Source organism: Spea bombifrons, chromosome 1 (genome assembly GCF_027358695.1).
Source record: "Spea bombifrons isolate aSpeBom1 chromosome 1, aSpeBom1.2.pri, whole genome shotgun sequence".
Classification (NCBI taxonomy): Eukaryota; Metazoa; Chordata; class Amphibia; order Anura; family Pelobatidae; genus Spea; species Spea bombifrons.
In genome coordinates, this window is record NC_071087.1 from 18,024,665 (window position 1) to 18,046,673 (window position 22,009).

General features: G+C 39.8%; 1 protein-coding gene across 1 annotated transcript in view; it reads left to right on the forward strand.

The window, feature by feature from the left end:
- Positions 1–1,852: 1,852 nt before the first annotated feature.
- Positions 1,853–22,009, forward strand: part of TBC1D19 (TBC1 domain family member 19) — a 51,842-nt gene continuing 31,685 nt past the window's right edge. The window contains exons 1-10 of the mRNA XM_053458349.1: positions 1,853–2,224; positions 13,550–13,622; positions 14,632–14,677; positions 15,336–15,411; positions 16,190–16,264; positions 16,870–16,933; positions 18,534–18,580; positions 19,068–19,178; positions 21,296–21,368; positions 21,958–21,996. Coding sequence (XP_053314324.1) covers positions 2,126–2,224; positions 13,550–13,622; positions 14,632–14,677; positions 15,336–15,411; positions 16,190–16,264; positions 16,870–16,933; positions 18,534–18,580; positions 19,068–19,178; positions 21,296–21,368; positions 21,958–21,996 — 703 coding nt within the window. The 5' untranslated portion in view covers positions 1,853–2,125. The remainder of the gene's footprint in view (positions 2,225–13,549; positions 13,623–14,631; positions 14,678–15,335; positions 15,412–16,189; positions 16,265–16,869; positions 16,934–18,533; positions 18,581–19,067; positions 19,179–21,295; positions 21,369–21,957; positions 21,997–22,009) is intronic.

Below are 22,009 nucleotides of genomic sequence, written 5' to 3' on the forward strand. Positions count from 1 at the left end.
TACATAAATAAAAGATATTTAGAAAAAAAACACAAAAACAATAACAGCATAAATACTGGCTAAGGGCAGCTTTGTTGTTAAAAGTGCAATCTATTTGTATCCTGCTAGGATGATAAAAGGATTTATGCTGCCATAATCATAAACCATCCAATTCTAGCAGATGTGATCTCTGAGTATAGAGGACCGATAGGGACACTGTGTGGTAAGCCTCATGATAATGGACTAAAGTGCTATTAGGACACACATTTTGTATAATTTTTGCTTCAAGAGGAAACATATACGGTACAACTACAACTATTTGTTTTGATCAGAATTAAAATGAAAGGAAATTATATTTGATTATCAATGGGAACAAAAAACATTTTACCGGAGAAAATGTTGAGCATACCTCTTTCTTACCATGAATAATTGTTATTCATCAATTTTAGAACCTTTTTTTAAAAATATAAACTTTGCAAGGCTTTATTATGTGCAATACTAAGAGTTACAACAGTGGCGAAACTACCGGGGTGGCAGGGGTCGCGACCAGGCCCTGGAGTTCTGCCAGTCAGGGGGGCCCAAGGGGTGCCGAGCGGTTGCTGAAAATGACCGCTCGGCAACTCTTGGGCCCCCCTGACTGACAGAAATCCAGGATGCCTCTGCTCCCCGCCGCAGTCACCGCCGCCGCCTGCCTCAGCGCTGCCCAGGGTGCAGTGTTGGGAGCGTGAGGCGTTTGTCTTGGGTGCCGGCGCTTCACGCTGAGGGCCGGCATATGACGTCATATGCCGGCGCTCAGCAGTGAAGCGTCGGCACCCGAGACAAACGCCTCACGCTCCCAACACAGGAGTTGACGGTAAGTGACCTACAAAACGGGGGGTAGGGAGGGAGTGGGTAGATCGTGAGAAGGGGGGGTAGAGAGGGAGAGGGTAGATTGTGAGAAGGGGGGTAGGGAGGGAGAGGGTAGATTGTGAGAAGGGGGTAGGGAGGGAGAGGGTAGATTGTGAGAAGGGGGGGTAGGGAGGGAGAGGGTAGATTGTGAGAAGGGGGGTAGGGAGGGAGAGGGTAGATTGTGGGACGGGGGGTAGGGAGGGTGAGGGTAGATTGTGAGAAGGGGGGTAGGGAGGAAGAGGGTAGATTGTGAGAAGGGGGTAGGGAGGGAGAGGGTAGATCGTGAGGAAGGGGGGGTAGGGAGGGAGAGGGTAGTTTGTGAGAAGGGGGGTGGGAGGGAGAGGGTAGATTGTGAGAAGGGGGTAGGGAGGGAGAGGGTAGATTGTGAGAAAGGGATAGATGGGTTGGGGGGGGCCTTAACAGATTCTCGCACCGGGGCCCTGAGGTTTCTAGTTACGCCCCTGAGTTACAACCATCTAATACTAATCAGTATTCTGGGGGAAAGTTGAAGTGTCTTATTCATGTAACCTGAACTACATTCAGCTGCCCCATCGATTCCTGTACCGTCCTACCACTTCTAAAACTCGATAACCAAGTGGTTACATTTTGTCCTACACATTAAATTGTCTTTTTTTTCAAATTTTCGCTAGTTTTCACTAAATTTCTCATTCAAAATTTTCAGCTAATCATCTAACTATGGTATCAAAAGGAAGCTCTATCTCACCTTGAAGAAACAATATATAGTTTACAAGGGTACATTATTCCCAGGAAAAGAGAATAATCGCTGAACCGACATAGAGCAAAAATGGCAAAATTGCTCTGTGGTTTGAGGTACCAAAAACCCCTGGGATTAAAGGGGTTAAGGACTACTTGAAAAAAAGGATGATTATGGTACATAAGAAAACAAAGGATTGTCGAAAATTACAGAAAAGGGTAACAAGACACTGATTAAAATCAATTATTTTCCTTATTATATAGAGGGGTTGGATCTTTTGGAATGTATTTCACTATGGCTTGGGCTAAAACATGCATTAAAAACCTCTAGGAAATATTCTCGATTTCTTGGCGGCTTTGCGGTAAAACAAATGGCCCATGGGCGTGATACGCCTCACTTGTTTAGACTACTGTCTGACTACCGGAACTAGCCCGTCAAGGTTCCAGTTTCCGGGTATTTCGATAGGTGATACACATGCTCCGTTGCTAGGAGACGTCTGGTCCTTACTGCCGGACTGCGTGTGACCCCGGAGCAGCTGCCAGGATGCAGGGGGAAGAAGATGGGCTGTCTGTCACCATCGCACATATTGTACAGAAGCTGAAGGGCTCTAGTCTGCACTGCCAACTGGAGAAGGCGGCGCGGGTGAGTCGGTGAGCAGGGAGCTGTCAGGGGAAGCAAGCCTTGGCAGGGAATGAAGGCGGGTCAGGCAGTAATTCACACCCCTGGCAACCATGACCTATACAAAGATACCTTGCTGCTGGTGTCTGTATGAATAAAGATGAGTGACATGTCCCGCCTTACGCCCCTTTAATCCCCGTGCCCGGGCACAATGGCTGTCATGCCCTGTTTTACTGCCCCTGCTGCCTCTGTCATTGCGAGGGGGCGACGTGTTAGCTTCCAGAATAGGACAATGACGGCTGCAGTCTCTAGACAGGCTATCGAATTAGATCCCCTGCTTAACCCTGTAATGCTTGCTGTGGCCCTCACTCTGATATAACCCCCAACTTGTTAAGGGTTCTAAGACTGTAGTCTAGGTTGTCTGGTGGATAATTATAGGTTAACTCCTTTTACTACTTCTCAATGAGGGTGACATTATGATTTGTATAGCACCACCGCATTCTGCAGCGCTGTACGTTAGATATTGAGTCTCACGCTTCTTCCCATACAGTGAGTGCAAAGGTGTGAAGTCGTTTTTCTTATTTTGCCTTTATTATATGTCCAAGAGTATGATGTGGTATTACCACATTGGTCAAATTTTTTGGATACCATATATTTTGGGTGTTGCTGACCTGTAAGGGCTACCAAGGAATATACAGTTTTGGTCAACATTATTGGTGCTCTTGAATATTTTGTACGTCATGTACAATATCTCCTGAAAAACATGTAGGGAAACAGCTTTGGTCTATATTCATTCATACCTTTGATATAGAACAGCACAGGATAAAACAATAACAATAAAAAAAAGAAAACATCGTATATAAATAAAAATAGAGTATTAATACGGAAGTCTACCGGCAATGCGGTTGTTTCTCCCACCCCCCTGGAACACAAGAATATCTCACTCCCTTAATGTCTCCCTACCTTCTTCTCTGACTGCTTCTGTGTCCCACGTCTCCTTTTCCACAGCTCCTCTTCTTCTCTTGCCTCTTCTTGGTCTTCAGTCTTCTATCTTCATCCTCTTCTCCCCAGCATCATCTCCATTAACCAGGCCTCCAGGAACATTTCCTCAAAAGGGTAGAGCATCCGCGCACACTGTGTCCCTCGATTAGAGGAACAAGGAAGAGGTTATCCTGATTGGGCTCTCCATGGCTCTGCCCTTTAGTGGAAGTGTACTTAAAGGTGCCACAATATTGCAGACGGACCCGCGTTTCTGCATCTCTCTTTCTACATGAATCTGTCTTCATTATTCTGGCTACTTGGAGTACTTCCTAAAAAGGGCGGAGCCACAGCAACTTTTTGAGGAAGCTCTGCGGGATGGCTGGTTAACAGAGTTGATCCCAGGGAGAAGGTACTTCTGTTAATGTCCGTGCACACAGGGTCCACTTTTGCAATAATGTATCTTTTAGAACTTTAACAAGCCAAAGCTAACACTCTTTTACCTTGAAATTACATTTAAGCTAAATTGATTTTGACAGTGTGTACTTCCTGTCCTTTGAATCTGTCTTCTTTGCAGTCTGAGTCCTTCATGACAAAGCACATCCATGTATTGGCTCACAAAGCAATACATTTGTGACAATGCCTGTAAATGTACGGGCTCCACGTTTGGTGGCTTTGCAGCATCCATGGAAGCCTTACAAGTGAAGCTAGCCAAGGATACTGGGAGGAGAGCCTTCCCCCCAAAAAATGGCCACTGCCGAACCAATCAACAAATTGGACAGCTAAAACAGAGCTTAGGAAGTGATCATCAATCACTTCCTAAGTGAAATCCGCATTGCTGTAATGCTTCAAACCCCTCACCCCAGATTGCCCTGTTTTTGTTTCGAAGAGCAACAAAAAGCGCCATCAGTGTGTGACATTGCTGCCACTCACAAGATGAATGGCTAACCAGTACACAGAGGGTCTGTCCAAAAAGTCAAATTATATTTATATATATACATTAGGGCTGCAACTAACGATTATTTTCATAATCGATTAGTTGGCCGATTATTTATTCGATTAATTGGATAAAAAAAATTAAATTTGTCATTTATTTTAAATTATTTAATAAAGTAACATAGCATGTTAAAAACAAACGGCAGAATAAAATTTTTTTCTTGTTTTTATTTCCCCAACCTGCCCCCCAGTTATGCATATTTGAGCCCAGGCTTGCCACACTGCCCTCCCAGATATGTCACACTGCCCTCCCCACATATGCCTTATATACCCTATATGCCTTATACCCCCAGATATGTTACTCCGTCCTCCCCAGGTATGCTGTATACCCCCCTGATATGCCATAGTGCCCTCATAGGATTTGCAGACTCATTCACAGACACAATACTTTCATAAATAAATACAGGATTAATCTTCACTGCCCCCAGGATTTAGATTCCCCTCAGTTTGCCCCCTTGTACCTCTAACTGCACCTTAAGTTAACCTTATTAAATTAATTAAATTAACCCTCAGTCCTCAGCATTAAATTAATCCTGAAGAGAAGACCCCATTAACCACAACTGCCCCTAAATTAACCCTGAAGACCCCATCAACCACAACTGCCCCTAAATTAACCCTAAACACCCCATCAATTACCACTGCCCCTAAATTAACCCTAAAAACCCCATTAACTATAACTGCCCCTAAATTAACCCTAAACACCCCATTAACTATAACTGCCCCTAAGTTAACCCTAAACACCCCATTAACAATAACTGCCCCTAAGTTAACCCTAAACACCCCATTAACTATAACTGCCCCTAAGTTAACCCTAAACACCCCATTAACTATAACTGCCCCTAAGTTAACCCTAAACACCCCATTAACTATAACTGCCCCTAAGTTAACCCTAAACACTCCATTAACTATAACTGCCCCTAAATTAACCCCCACCTCCCCTAACTTTCAGCAGCCCAAATATTAATTTTATACTCACAGTTAGATGAGTGTCACAGCCATGGCGATGCTAAGGAAATGGGCGGAGCCAATCGGCCACTTGGCTCCGCCCCTTTCTTCCTCCCTGTCCCTCCCTGCAGTCACTGCTGATTGGCCCTGCCCCTTTCTTTCTCCAGCAGCGATTGCAGGGAGGGACTGGAAAAAGGAAGTGGGTGGGCCAACCGGCAGTGACTGCAGGGAGGAACTGTAAGTAGCAACTGCTGCTGTGACTCCTGTGAGTCACACTAAACGGATTATAACACGAGGGGTATTTTTCAGAGCAACTAATCGATAATGAAGTTCGTTGCCAACGAATTTCATTATCGATTATCATCGATTTTATCGATTAGTTGTTGCAGCCCTAATATACATATATATATATTTACTCACAAAGTCCATTGCACACCATTCCAAATATTCCAAGCCTGGTGCTGGTAACCAGCAGTTTCCATACAAAGCACTCTCAAAGGATGGTCAGCACTCCAGGTCTTTAAATTAACAACTTCTCTTTATTCAAACAAAGTCAAGTCGATGTTTCAGTCATTGCTGACTTTCATCACGTCGACTTGACTTTGAATAAAGAGAAGTTGTTAATTTAAAGACCTGGAGTGCTGACCATGCTTTGAGAGTGCTTTACATATATATATATGTATATATATATGTATATAAAATATAAAAATACGTTTTCTATAAGCAAGTCCCAAAATTAGTGCTTCAAATTCACAAAAAAATTGCATGGAAAGAGGTACAATACTTCCATTTAAATGCCCATGGGGTGTCTAGTTTAAAAAAAAAATTCATGATTTCATGGGTAAATCGAATTGGCCAGGCTCAAAGATGCCACAAAATAGGACATGGGCACAGACTGACCCAGATGTCGAAATTCCAAATGTGGCCTTTTACCTCCCAAATAACCTGACAAACCCATGCATGGGTGGTATCACAAAAAAAAAAAAATAATAATAATACCATAAACTTGTGGAATTTGTGCATGTAAAGGGTTCAAATACCAGCATGTTAAATACCCTGCGGTGTCTAGTTTCCAAAAATATGATTTGATCAAGTATGATTTGATCTGGCCAACATCAAAGATGTTCCAAATAGGAACATGGATGCAGAATGACCAGATGTCAAGATTCTAGTTCCACTTAAATGCACATGTCTCAAATGTGGCCTATTAGCTATTACCCCCCAAACAACCTGACAAACCCATGCATGGAGGGTATCACTGTACTCAGGAGATGTTGCTGAACACATACTGGGGACAAATGCTGATGGTAGAATTAGTGTATGGAAATAGTTAAAATACCAGCATTTCAAATACCCTGGGGGGGGTATATGAGGTAAAATGTATTTGGCGACTTTAAACACTTTTCCGCAACTCACTGACAAGACACCAAAGGGCTAGTATGGTGCCAATATTTCATAAAAAATTACATTGAATAACATATTTTATTTATTGGTGTCTGTAGCCCACCAATGGTTCTATAAGATAACAGTTTGACTACTTCATTAAAACGTTTACAGTTTAATTCAGGTTCATTAAAAAGTATTAGTCATTTACTCTACATCTAACGCAAATGCCCTGTTTATACATGCATGGATAGCACAGTCTTCCTTTTGAAATGTTTGCAGAGGTCGGAGAGGTGGAGCCTCCAGAGACCACACAAGCAATGCTTTTATATGCAAAGATTACATAATGATGTTTGGTATTGTTAACTGATGGCAAATAGAGACAGTTTTCAACCTCTAGACTCTGAGGATGAAATCATGAAACGTTTCCCTTTTTTTGAAATGTGTTTGTGTGGCCTGTGAGAAAGAATACACTTAAACAGACATTTTAGCAAGTGTGTACATTGTCAATGATAAAATACTAAAGGACTAAACAATGTTCGATTACAAAGACTGTCATGACTAGTGTGTATCTCGGAATGTGTCTGATAATTGGCAGCAGGATAATCATTGTATAATAGTTACCAAAACAATCAAGCTGAAATTAAATTGTTGCGATATCTTAACTATGGACAAATTGTATCTGTCTAACACAAATAAATACAAATTCAGTTTGATAAAAAAAAAGACACACTGTCAGTAATCAATGTTCTTTTGTGTATATTCATATCTATTGTTATGTAAAATATTCAGTAAATCTTTTTGAATATTTTGTATATAAACAATGATAAAGAGTGTTATTATGAAAATAAATTCTTGTGTGATTATCCATGAAATATGGTTAGTACCATGTTGGCTCTAAAGGCCCCATTTTAGGGTCAAATAATTAGAGGATAATCCAACTCTCAATAATACCTTCATGTAGGCCTGTTTTAATACATGGTGACCCTCATCAAATGCTGATTCAAAACTTCTCAATATGACTATGTGCCACTGCCCCTATACACACCACAGCCTCTGCAATTTATCCTGATGGCAGAAATATTGATGTGTCTTCCATAGGGCTGCAACTAACGATTATTTTATTAATCGATTAATCGGCCGATTATTTTTTCGATTAATCGATTAATCGGATAAAAAAAAATATTTAATAAAATGCCCTGCACCCACCCACACTCTGCCCCATCAGTTTCCCACCCGGCAATCTCTCTCTCTCTCTCTCTCTCTCTCTCTCTCTCTCTCTCTCTCTCTCTCTCTCTCTCTCTCTCTCTCTCTCTCTCTCTCTCTCTCTCTCTCTCCGTACGTACCTCCGCTACCGAATCCTTCCACTTACAACGTGCAAAACTTTATTCAAATCTTCAACGTACACGCGCGTCACATCCGTCATTACGTAACGTCAAGCAGACGGACACTACAGAGCTCTGCAGCAGAAACGGGGGAACGCCGGCGGAGGTAAGTGAAAGGAGCCGAGCGCTCCAACGACAAATCGATAACGGAAATCGTCGACAACGATTCCCGTTATCGATTATTATCGATTTTATCGATGCGTTGTTTCAGGTCTAGTCTTCCATGGCACTGATCATTTTCCTGCTTCAGAGATCACTACCAGAATATTGAGGTCTTCTGCATCTAAATTGTTTCCTGGAACCCTCTGCCTTTGTTAAATGTAGAAAGTACAATTTCTAACCCACTTAATCCTCCCACCGTTTTGTAAAACTGTGTCATGGAAGGGTTGGCGCAGACTGACTGTACCACTTTTCATGTCTGATGGATGTAGTTATCCAAGAGGAGCTCAAGAAATACTCAGTTTAATGCCTTCCGGTTTTCACTATGAATGTCAAAATGAAGTTCTTGTCATTGTGATGTTCTATGGCATTCCTGAAGTACCTGTTGTATTTCGTTGCAAAAGGTAGTAGATTCCATGATATAAAAAATATCCATTCATGGTGTCTCCATGGTTCACATTACATCGTATTGGCAGCTTTTACTTATACACAAGTCCCATCGCTGTATTGTCCTTTACTATACAGTATGCCTTTTCATTGTGAAGGGAAATTTTTTTAAGAACTAAAATCTCATCCCTTAGCTACTTTTCCATAGGGGGAGGTCTGCGCGATGGACGCAGATAACCCCTGCTGCTAACCGCACCTCCTTCCGGCTGCAGGCGTAGACGTCTGCACACTGCCCCGGCTACACACCGGGGACTCAGAAGCACCGGTAAGTTGGGGGGGGGGGTTTGGGGAGAGTAGACAGGAGGATCCAGGTCCCCTGCAGCGTTGCGGGGGATCTGGATCTTAGTCTCATAGTCATTTGAGGTCTGATTATAAGACGACCCGATTATAAGACGAGGGGTATTTTTCAGAGCATTTGCACTGAAAAAAACATTGTCTTATAATCGAGCAAATACGGTAATAATTAAAAAAACCAATAATGTGAGCTAAGTGATGTCATTGTGATGGCTCTGTGAAATGCCTTTTAACCCTCTATACGCCACTCTGCCTCCTATATGCCACTCTGCCCCATAATATGCCTTTTAACCCCCTAAATGCCAGAGTGGCATATAGGGGTATAAGGCAATTCTGGAGGCAGAGTGGCACATAGGGGGTCAAAAGGCATATCATGAGGCACAGTGGCATTTAGAGGGTTAAAAGGCACATCATGGGGCACAGTGGCATATAGGGGGTATACAGCATTTCTGGGACAGAGTGGCAAGCCTGGGTGCAGATGTGCATAACTGGGGGGGCAGGTTGAAGAAAAAAGGAAATAGAAACAAAATATTTTTTTCAATCATAGCTTTTATTTAAAAAAAATTGTTCACATAGGGTCGTCTTATATTCAGGCTTTTTCTTTTTTTCATAAATTAATATTCAGATTTTGGGGAGTCGTCTTATAATCGAGCAAATACAGTATTTATTGTATTATTTTAATTTTTTTTTTTTAAATGACTAACCTCAACATTGGCGATTTAAAGAGACAAAATCTACTGCTCTGTAATTTATTGCTTAGCTCTTGAAGGATATATTATATATTACTATACGTTAAACAATAATATTTCATGTAACTTCTACATCATGGATATGATTGCTCCATTGATGCTTTTTTCATGAGCAAGTATCAATCGTTGAATGTTCTAAAGTGACCCTCATTTATGTTTATAAAGGCTTATAGTTACGTTAATAAAATTCTCTTGAAGTGATGTTCAAAAAGGAAACGGTAACATTTTTAAGCAATTAATAATCATAACATGTCATAGTCTATATATTGTATATTGTGTGTTTAATTTGTTAAGCTGAAAATAAACAGTATATCAATACATAAATACATGGTAACAGGCTATATGTGTAGCTGTTCATTCCTTACACAGACATAATAGGTCCGCAATAATATCGAAACCCTCCCCTTCAATTACAACATCAGATTTCAAACAGCATCCTTTCCTTTTTATTTAATTAAATGGCGTAAGTGGAGCAGAAATTTGACATATAGGACCTGTCATCTTTATATATAGGCTTTTCCTAAGGAAATGACTGAAATGTATTGCTAGCTAGTGAGTGAATGTTGAAATGGTGAAGGATGTATAGCATAGTAATGTGACATGTAAAATCTTGTGCTCGCTGACGTCTATAGTCGTCTGTATGAACATGTTAAATGCCTTCTGTTATCATCCTTTTCCAAGCTCACACCTTTTATAGTTCAGTACATGTGATATGCTTAACTGTATATATACCGTACGTGGGATGAGGAGAAGGAAGAGGACTTCAGGACTAGGAAATAATTGTTGTTAAGGCTTTGTGGTTATTTGTAAGGTAAACATTGGTAGTTGAATGTGTTGTACTGAAGAGCTCAGTGAATTTAAATGTGGCACTGTCAAAGGATGCCACCTTTGACACAAATCAGTTCATTAAATTTCTGCCCAAATTCACTGTAAGGGCTATTATTGTGAAGTGGAAGCATCTAGAAGTAACAGCTCAGCCACAAAGTAATGGGCCGTGCATGCTCACAGAGTGGAGCTGCAGAGGGCTCAAGCATGTGGTACATGAAAATCACTTGACCTCTGTAGCATCACTCTCTACAGAGATAGAAACTGGTTCTCGAAGCAACATCAGCACAAGCACTGTCTGTGGGGAGCTTCATGAAATGGGTTTCCAAGTTGAAGATCACTATGCACAATGCCAAGCATCGGTTGCAGTGCTGTAAAGCACACCGCCACTCTACCCTGTAGCAGTAAAAACGTGTTTTCTGGAGTAATGAACCACACTTCACTATCTGGAAATCTGAGGGATGTTTGTGGGTTTGGCAGATGCCAGGAGAATGCTACCTACCGAAATACACAGTGCTTACTGTAAAGAGGAGGGAAAATGGTTTGAAGTGAAGGGTAATGTTAATGCTTCAGCATACAAAAGCATTTTATATAACTATGCTTCCAACTTCCAACGGTTTGGGCAAGGCACTTCCTGTACCATCATTACTGTGCACAAAGCAAGGTCCCTAAGGACATGGTTTGACAAGTATGGTGTGGAGGAACTGGAGTGTCCTGCACAGGGCCATGACTTTAACCCCACTGAGCACCTTTTGGGATGAATCAGAACACCAATTGGGAGCTAGGCCTTCTCGTCCCACACCAGTGTCTGACTTTAGAAATGCTCTTTTGGTAAGATGGGTTGTATGTGGATGATGTACTTATATCTCTCTATGACCCAGAGAGTTCTCTGATTCCGTTGATGAGGGAAATTCATGATTACGACCTTTATTTGAACTATAGGTGAAGCATAAGTCACAGGCAATGAGTATAGCCATCTCGGACGAGACAAGACACAAATTGGAGACATCATATCATTTTCAATAGGAAAATAACGGACTCCGCTATCTGGGAGTTATGATACCTAAAAGAATCAACATGATAGTTGAAGCTAATTATTACAAAATAAGTATTACAAAAGGAATTGCTTTGCCAAATAGGGGACTGGAAGGATCTCTTTGTCTCTTGGCTTGGGAGGATGAATATAGTCAGGGCGTATATAATACCAAGATGGCTATACTTGCTAAGAATGCTCCCCATCCGACTTCCTCTTTGTTGAATTAAAATGTTCCAAACACATATAGAAAAATGTGTTTCTGGCTGGGAAGAAACCAAGAATTGCTAGGGGGGTATTATGCACTGGCCCTAAAAAGAGGAGGCTTGGGAGTGCCAAGTTTTAAGAGGTACCTCCAGGCGAGAATTCTCTCACATATTGTAAAGGTACAGTATGAGCAGAGTAAAGCAGGGGACTGGCACTATATTGAGCAGAAGATAATTGGAGTAACCAGGTTGGAATGCGTGCTGTGGTTTCAACAAACTAGAATAGAAGCACTAGGGGCATGGCATGCTAATGACTACTAAAAGCTACATTGAATTCTGACTTTCCTTTAAAAAAGAATTGGATTGAAAGATGGTATTATAAAGAGTACCTCCCTGGAGTTCTGCAGAACAACTTGACTAATTTAAGTCTGCACGAATGGAACAATTATAAAAGATGTAGGATTGAGGACTTATTGAGGGGGAATAAAATTAAATTTTTTACACAACTGGCGAGTGACTTTAAACTACCACATAAAGAATATTTGAAGAGGATTTAATATTACATAAGTACACATCTTTTTAAAATTGAAACTGATGATGCTCGCCATCAGATTGTAGAAATGTTCAAAAATAGGTCAAGTAAGAAAACTTTAAAAATGTGGTATGTTATATTGCAAGTACTATGACCCCCTCTCAAAACAGCAGCGTTTGAATCTTGGCAGAAAGAATTACATATAAGACTGGAATTCAGGCAATGGATAGATAGCATGGGTGTTACATCTTCCTGTTGGAGATGTAGCTTACGTCTGGGGTCTTTCATCCACATATATGGGAAAAGTGGAGCATACCTGGGAGGAGCTGTTGTAAGTGCATCCTGTAGTCTGTTTGTTAGTTTGTTGTTTCTGCTTGTGTGTAGGGGTGTGATTATTCATTTTTTCTTTTGTGGCTTGATGCATTACTATTCAAGGGCTATCTGGCAATTGGCTAATTTGGTATATTGTTAGATTTTCTTCACTATATTAAAAAAAGTCCACTGAAGTTGGCTGATTAGGCACAAATTCCCACAGGCACACTCAAATATTGTGGAAAGTCTTTCTAGAAAAGTAGAGGCTGTTGTAGAGGGGGGGCAACTGCATACCAATACCTGTGGTTTTGAAATGGGATGCTCAACAAGCTCATATAGGAATGGTGGTTATGTGTCCACATAGTGTCTTACAGTAGCCAGAGAGCTTACAGTAGCTTGTGTGGTTCCCGTTGAACACCTTTGTCTCCCCCTTCCTTTCCAGGTCCCAGAGATAGGGGATCTGGTCCTTGTAGTTTAGTTGACGTCTGTACATCTGCTGGTTCAATCCTTGATGAAACAAAGCAAGAATACCCAGCGAATACTATTCAAAATCACCTACATCTAAGGCCTAAATATTGGGCATTCCATCACAATATATGGCCATATATTGGTGAGTCCACCACTATGGCAATGTACCCAAAGTTTGGCGAGCCCTATTTAATTTTTCATGGCTATTTTTTTCTTAATAAGGAGTTGAATCAGTAGGACTGTTTGCATTCTAACCTAAAAGAGGCTCTCAAGTTATCACACTTAGATATAGATATTGAGGATTCAATCAAACTGTATGGCCATATATTGCTTAGCCTGCCATTATGTCCCTCACACTGTGTATCAATTGCTGGTGTCATATCCTGGAGCTCAGTATCTGTGGGTGGCTTGCAGTGTAAAGACATGTAGATACAATATAGATCTGAGCCTGGATTGCAGTTGCAGGTTGTTGCCCCTAGACCTAGTTGTCCCTGGCCAAAATACTGCGCCATATGTTTGTATGCGCCATGTTTTGACAATTAGTTTTTTGTCTACTTGAATTCTGTACTTTACTATATGTTACATAATCAGTGTATGCTATACAGTGTTAACATATATTGTATTCTTTATTTAACAGGGGAGTCTACACAGGCCAGATATTAAACTGGAAACAGTTAAGGAAGATATCAAAGATTTTCTAAAAGCATCAGGTATGAATTCTGACAATCATGTTTGTTTGGGTCAGAGGCAGACAACCTGCAGCTCTCTGGCTGTTGATTAAGATCAAGGAAAGTTTAGCTAATCTATAGTATCTGAACAGGTAACTCCATTAAATGACTTCCAATCCAATAAGTATCTGTGCTGCTATTTTAATTATGGCTTCTAAACATTGCTCATCATTTGTATTGAACTTCTGTATGAAAGTAATCTCTTTAAGTACCTACATTTTTCCATCGTATCTCCTCTCTCTCCTCCAGGCTACATATTGAGATCCCTTAGTATGTCCTGCAAACCATTTACCATTTTAGTAACCCTCCACTGAACTCCCTGCAAAATGTCAATATCCTTCTGGAGATGACATCTCCAGAACTGTACACAATATAACAAATGAGGTCTGAACAGACATCTGTAAAGTGGCACAGCTGTTTCCCTGCTGCGTTTTCCAAAACTTTGCATTGTCTGCTTACCTTTAAGCCCTCAGAAATAATTATTCCCGACTCCCTCTTTTTCTCTTGTCATTAAAAGACAAAAAACAGTGCTTCCAACACTAGTTATGATCTCTTTTACCCTAAGAAAGCGGCCATGTCAAAATGTATGGAGATAGCAGATAGATGCATGTACAATAGCAGAAGTGTAATGTAGTTCCTAGCAGGGAAGTAAGACCTCTAGTTCAGAAGGGGCCAAGAAGGCCACTTGGTGCACACGTGCTCTCTTAGAAATGGGCACAAATAATATTTGCTGCTAAGATTATTTATCTATCACTAGACGTGCACAAGGAAGTCTTTTTTCTAATAATATTCTCATGTTTGTCAGTTATTTAAATGTAGGATTAAACAACTGCTTGCTTTCCTATGTTAAACATTCCTTCATTTAATGATTTTTTAATGCTTTAATAACAAGGAAGGTATTTTTCATCACAAGAACACTTGTCTTTGACACATAGCCTGATAAAAGTGAAGTGCCTGATAAAATGTGATTTGTTTCCTACATTTTTACTAGGCTGGGAGAAGAAACTTCAGAACGCAGTTTATCGTGAACTTAGCCTGTGAGTAAATTCAATAAGACGAATGCTCCCCCCCACATATTCTGTCCATGCCTTGTTTTTAAGTATTCCATGGGAAATCATACTATTTATGAACGTTTAGCAACCAAACTCTAATGTTCAGTAATTAGGCCATTCTTTCTGAACGGTATGCTTTTTAATGCTATATAACAATGTATTTACTCACATAGTAAATGTCTATCAAAAGAGAAAATTCCAACCTGTCCCTGTAAAGAGTTTTTGTTCATTTTATGCGACCCCTCACTCAGACCCCTTTTGCAGATATTCCTATATGAAACACTTTGTTCTAACCCATTTTGGGAGATGGTCTGTTTAGTAGGACTAATACTGGTAGGATTCAATACTGAATAATGCCACTATGTAAGAAGCCATTAGGAGCTCCCATTGCCTTTCTGAGCTTACAGCACATCATTATTACACTTTTATTTTATCTTCCCGTAGCGGTACAAATTAGGCAAAATAAAGGCTTGTTTGGCATAATATTTGTAAGATGAATAAAAAAGTACCTTTAACGACATACACAGGTAGATGTTTGCTTTGAGCTATGTAAATGATATGACTTTATTCTACAAATCCCCCATAAACTTCCAAACTGTGTTAGTGTCTTTTATCAAAAAGCTATGCTCCTTTTTGTTTTAAGGCTTCCTGGTCCCTGTCATTCACTAGCACCCGCCGAACACATTAAAGAACCATTGTCATATATAAGAAAAGCACAGGTAGGTGATTTTTGTGACTGGTAGCTGTTTGCTTTGTGTATTAGATCGTTGCGGTAGTGATCTGTGAGTTTTTCTCATGCAAACATAGTATAGTATATTAATATAATGTATATTTCTATATATTCTACTCTTGCAATCAACAAGACTTTGTGGCATAATTTTTATTCTTTCTGTGTAAAGTGAAATACACATTAGTTGGGACTAATAACCAAGAAGACTTGATGCCCTCAATTACAATGTATGTTTTTCGTTGTCCGTGGAAGAGCCCAAAATTGCAAAACCGGCTATAGCTCACCAATTTCTTTCTATATTCATCCTAGCCAGTAACGTGCAGACACTGGATGTTAAACCAATCTCTAAAAAAGGAGGTTCCTTGTTTCGCAAAACACGTGCATTACAAATACAGCGTAATCAATTGTTCTGGTCGATTCCTATAATTTTAAACTGTGCCTCTACCCCTTTCTTGCCCGCACTTGCTAACATAAGAAGGAGCCTCGTGGGCGTCCCACCTACCAGCTCAGCTCACTGGACAACTGGTTTGCCAACTGGACACCAGCTCTGAGCCTTGGCATGTGTCTAAAATGTTTAAACACCGAAGGGGCTTGTCTGTATTCTTCTTGAATATTATGCATTAGGCACCAACAGATAAATTAGTATGAAGGTTCCAGAACAATGTTGACATACAATGCAATCCATATTTTTCTAAATAAGTGTCAGTGTATGACCATTTGGGTTTAATGCATCCCATTTGGTAATTGTTCTGTCTCCTTGATTTCAGGCAAGCTGGGAGAAGAGAGTACTTAAGAGTCTGAACAGCATGTGCACAGAACTTAGTATTCCTCTTGCACGGAAGGTATGTTGTGTGTCTTGTTAGTGCTGCAGCTGAACCTATACTATATCTTTGCAAGGTAGAAGAAGACTACAAATCGACATCACAGTATATTGATTTAAATAAAGCCAGCATGTATTGTAAAAATTGTATATTTCTAATGTAAGAAGCCACATGCACAAATTGAAAGCAAAACATTTAGGTAGGGTGCAAAAATGAACTGTAAGTTTCCCTCAAAGGACCACATCAATGTCTTTCTGTATTGCCCATCTGCTCAGACGCTTAGAAGCTCACAATCCATTAGACCACATGTAAAGTGAGCTGACTCTTTTAGCAGGAGTGTGTTTCTCTATTAAAAAATTAATCTTTACACAGTTTAGTAGACCACCTGTCAAGCACAGAGACGAAGGAAGGGAACATTAATAGGGATATGGATGGGAATATTTAAGTAATAATGAGCATGCGTCCTCATTGAACCGAATTTTTCTTAGTCTGTCATTTCCAGTGTTTGCAAAGTTTTTTTTCGAGCACTTTATATTGGAGTCCTACACAGAAGCAGAAATGGCCATTAATACAGTGTCCTTGCTTATAAACCATATGACTCATCCTCCTAAATTAATATTTTCCAGAGACCAGTAGATGAGCAGAAAGAGTTACTTAATAAATGGAATGAGATGGGAACTGATGAACCAGGTATGAAACAGAGTTATGCATTTTCTGATAAATATATATATTATTAAAGGGAAACTATCATGAACAATACATGGCATGACATATGTTAAATAGATAGTTCATCTAAGCTAGCAGACATAGATCTACAAATGGATATAGCCAATATATGATGCTAAAGAATAATGTATTTTGGGTGTGCAATTAAGTTCCCACGAGGATAATATTTAAAATGAAACTTATGCAAAGGAATCTGCTATTTATATAGGGAACACAGTATAGTTGGTACAGGTTTGTTTTAAATAAGATATACAGGGCTGCACAAATGCTGTTAGGAAGGCATAGCTTCAGACGGCTTGTGTATTTTGTTTGGCACTGCCTTAAACCTGTCCCGGTGTTGGCTCCTTATTACCTCCAAATCAGCACTTGATGTGTTTTGTTAGACCCCTGAGGAACCCACAAGCCGGGGGTGGACTGCGTCTACCGTCCATGCTCACTGGTTAGTAGGAAATCGGTTCTGTTCTCAGCAATTGAAAAGTAAAAGAAAATCTGATTGCTGACAAAAGACAGAGTAATATGGCTACCTGCTACCATGATTACAATTCTCTATGTGTATCAAGCTGACAGGGCTTAAAGTAAGGACCATGCAACATTCTGATCAATCTGATCTGGCCCCTGTCCTGCTTGTAGCCTACAAAAAAACCTCTAATGGACAGCGTAAATTTAACAGACTGACACAGTCTACAGACCTTACCCCTGGTTCCTCTCTCATTTTCCACAGTATATACTGCCTCTGTCTGCAGCTACACACACAGCTGTGGCCCCGGAACGAAGATTCGGTAGCAGTGCTCGTAATCAAAATGGGATGATCTACTCATTCCCAGTATGGCAGCAACAATGGCAAAACTATTCACATAAGAGAAGTAGATGGGTGGGAGATGGTGATGAGAGAAATGAAGGGGAGGAAGAGAGAGAGTGGAAGGAGGGGAAGAGAGGAGACATTGAATGAAGATATAGAAGTGAGGGATGTAGAAGAGTAGAGAAAATTAGGGGGATGGAGATTGAGAGAAGGTAGAAAGAGAAAGGAAGAGAGAAGAGGAAGGAAAGATAGTTAATAGAGGGAGAGAGGAGGAAGAGAGACAAAAGGGAGGGGAGATGCCCTTGGTGCCTCCTTCTTACAGTCATCAATCCACACCTTCAGTGTGAAGCTGCACTCTAAAGTTCTAGGCAGCTAATGGAAGTGCATATTGTGTGGCTGCATGCGTATGATATATTGGCCGCTGGCCTTCATGTGTCTTGAAGTGCTTCAAACAAAATATCTCCAAACACAAAGCAGTAGTTATGCTAAAAATTGTGACAGCTACAGTTCCCCCTTTAATTCCTCCACGATAGGCGCACAAACACACTCACAAGGGTTACATTAACTTTTAGGGTAACAAATAATTCTGTGTTTTTTATTTGTATGTGAATGTTTATTTTATTATGTGAACATTTACTTTAAAGTAATGAAATAACATGTGTGAGAAGTCAAAGAAAATACACCTTCTTTAATGCTCTGAATTACTACATATACTCAATACTCACCATTTCTTCTGCTTTATAGTGTCTTATTTATTTTTAACAGATTTGAGTCTTTTTCGACCTGTTTACGCACCTAAAGATTTTCTGGAGGTACGTCATATGGAACGCTATCCTGAAATAACAGTAGAGGTGGTAGAGGCTAATACAGTGAGGAAAGTCAAACAGTGTGGGATAGGCATATGGCTCTCCTGAGTGTAAAGGCAAGTCGAAGGACTGATTAGGTTCAGGGTCTTTAGATAAGAAAACATTTGCAGACTAGATGGACTGAATTTATCTGCCGTCAAATTCTATGTTTCTGTTTCCACAAATTGCTTTAGTGTATATTTGCTGTTTATGATATACTATTTTCTGTTAAACAAAGACTTTGTGTTGTTATAGCATAGTGTATGTTATCTGTTTGAGTATGGTTCTTAGAGCAGATATAGGCTCTCTCCGATATAGGGTCAGTTGGTCAAATAGGTGAATCTTGCATTAATCTGAATGACACATATGTTTTTAACCAAGACAATCCATAATGCAGACACGCTTATTCATATAATACAATCCAATGCTTACAGTGGGATTTTCTTCTTTCCAGGTCTTAATAAATCTGCGTAATCCTAATTATGATAATGGAGACCAGCCTAGTTTTAGAAGCCACCTTGGTTTGATTCAAGTTCCATTAAAAATTAAAGATATTCCTGAACTGGTAAGCGATGATAGTGGTGTTGCATTAAAATAACGTGAAAAGGCATACATGCATAATGGCACTATATAAATATATTCATCCCGTATTGGTCCCAGGCATCTGTTTTAAAGCTGGCTATGTGTGCTTGAGATTGTTATCATTCATGGCATGGCTGACTGAACACGTTCGTCCACCTGCACATCCTAAAGTGGCTTACAGCAATCAAAATATTAAAAGGGGTCATATCACAGTCATAGGCACCAAGTAAATCCAAAAGGAAAGTGTATTCTCAGAGCAGAGAAGTCTATCATACCCAGGACGAGGTGTTGTATGCAAAGTGCATGGTACAATGGACAAAGGTTTGTATGCTAAAGCTGCTGTTCCATCTACACTAAACATTACCCTGATGCTCTGCCATGTTGAGAAAAGCAACCGCATTAGATCAGTGTCACTGTTGCAGCTTTTAGAGTGTTTGTATATATATATATATATATGTGTATATATATATATATATATATATATATATATATGTGTGTGTGTGTACGTGAGTTTATTCTGTGAATCAATCAACAACATTCAGCAACTTAATGTTATGGGATAGGTGCGTTTAATGAGGGATAATCATTCAGAATAAGAAATGTGAAATATGTTTATCAGTGCACTTGAGGCTGTGCATTCCCTTAAAACACACAAAATTATCACAAGATTTTTTTTCTGCTGATATGGAAACAAAGCTCTTTAAACCCATGAATGCTCTTTTCATGTGTCACATGAGTATTGGCTAGACATAAAGTCTGTGAACATACGAAAGAGATTAGATTTATGGGCTTTTTTTAACATTCGGTTCAGTGTTTTGGTATTGAAAAATAAATAGTAGAAAATTAAGCAGAATAGTTCATTTAAAGTCAACTGTTTCTGTTTAACTCAAGGTGCAAAGTGAACACATATATTTATAGAGGCACATCTCCTCAGTGTTTATGTCCTCTGTATTTCTTATTAATGGTTGCTGCGAAGTCGGGGCACTCTTGTTCTGAAATGTTTTTTTTCCCAGTGTTTGCACCTGTTTAAATTTATGGGAAAATTAGTTTTATTGTACAGATCTCCTGGCATCAGCGATCGCTTGTATTTACTGTCATTAGGTTACTGCGATGGGTGGGGGAGAACATTCAGTTTCTGTAAGAGACTGTTTTATTGTACTTTTGTTCTCCTAGAGTGTGAAAACCTTGTCCTGTGAGACGTTTGTTTATTTGTTGATGTAATTTTCTCCTATTGTGCCGTATTTGTCTGGGGGGGTTGGTATAAATATGTGCATGTCCCCTAATAAACATAGCACCGTAGTACCTGTTTGATCCTCAAGCATTCAGTCTTGACTAATGTTCTTGGGGATATCTATATCAATGTCGGCGACTGATGCTCTGATATTGACTGGGAACCAGCAAGAGGCTTAGTGGTCAGCGGTTGGCGGGGGCAGGGATACCCTGCTGGGGTACCAAGACCTGCTCCAATGGCAATTTCTAAGGAACTATACATTTTGACCATGAATGCATTTTTTTATGTTTCTGTATCTTAGAATGGCCCATATTCCTCAGACTTTTATGTTATACATAAAACTGTAAAAAATTGAATGTTTTGGCTTGTTATTTTTTATTCCCATAATGCTTTGTTTTGAACACGATATTGTTAATGCCAGGCACAAAGTGGCTGAGTATATTTTGTGTAATATGGTGATTTAAGCCATAGCACCCCCCTTGAACTGTTAATGCATACTTCCTGACAAAGGTTTAATCATTTTTCAAGTTCAATATATCTGTTGTAAAGGTACTTTTTCTCTACCCATAGCCATTTTATGTGCAGACACCAATTGTGTAAGCACTGTGAAACTTTTCTCACAAAGTCTTATTTATCCCCCAGTGCCACGTTTTGTCTCAATAAACAACATTTTTCCTATTAGAATTGGAGTGGCCTGATATTCATCAGATGTCTGTTTTGATCCTCCAGAGGTACCCAAATGTACTTGAACGTATTCAACCTATTGAGTATCTGTATATAGACGTCTATTGAATTAAACAACTTTGTGGCATTTTTGTATGGATCTTGTAAGTCTAATTACATGAGTTTATTTTCTGTCTTTAATACAGAGGGAGTTCTTTTGTGAGCTTAACTTGAATACAGGCCAGCTAGGAGTGGATGATTCTACGCAGGTCCCTCCAGGTATTGTACCTATTCATTGGTTCCTTCTTGCTTTGTGATGTAGAGGGTAATAATATCCATTAATACTATGTGTACAAAATGTGTACAAAAAGGTTTGGAGTCTCTGAAAAGGAAAGTTAAGTCTACATAAGACCTAACTCAACTCCAACCTGAAATCAGCCCCGCTTCCCTATAATAAACTTCACAAGCTCATCGTCTTCAAACAGCAGATTGGTCCACAAGCATTAACCTGGGGCCGCCATTCCCGATTTCTACATTTTCAAGCCCTTCCCAATCACTGCTTAAAAAACCTTTTCTTAGCTGTGATTTGTATTTCTCTGAAGGTTACTTACCTCTTGTGTATATCATCATGCCGAGGGATCAATATTAATAGTAAACTGGGGTTACTTTTTATTTAAGCGGCTTTATGTGTAAACCGTGAATGTAAGAATTAGACAAAGAATTCTGATGCCCTAACTTTTCCTTAAAAAGAGCATTTATAAAGCATACTTGCATGTGTTCATTCACGCCAGCTTTTAAGCAGCTGCATAGCTATATTTTATCCTTTACTAAATTATTAACTGTTGGTCATGCTTTTTTTTTTTTAAAGAATTGTTTGAAAATGAACATTTGCGGCTTGGAAATAAAGGTAAGATGTTAAT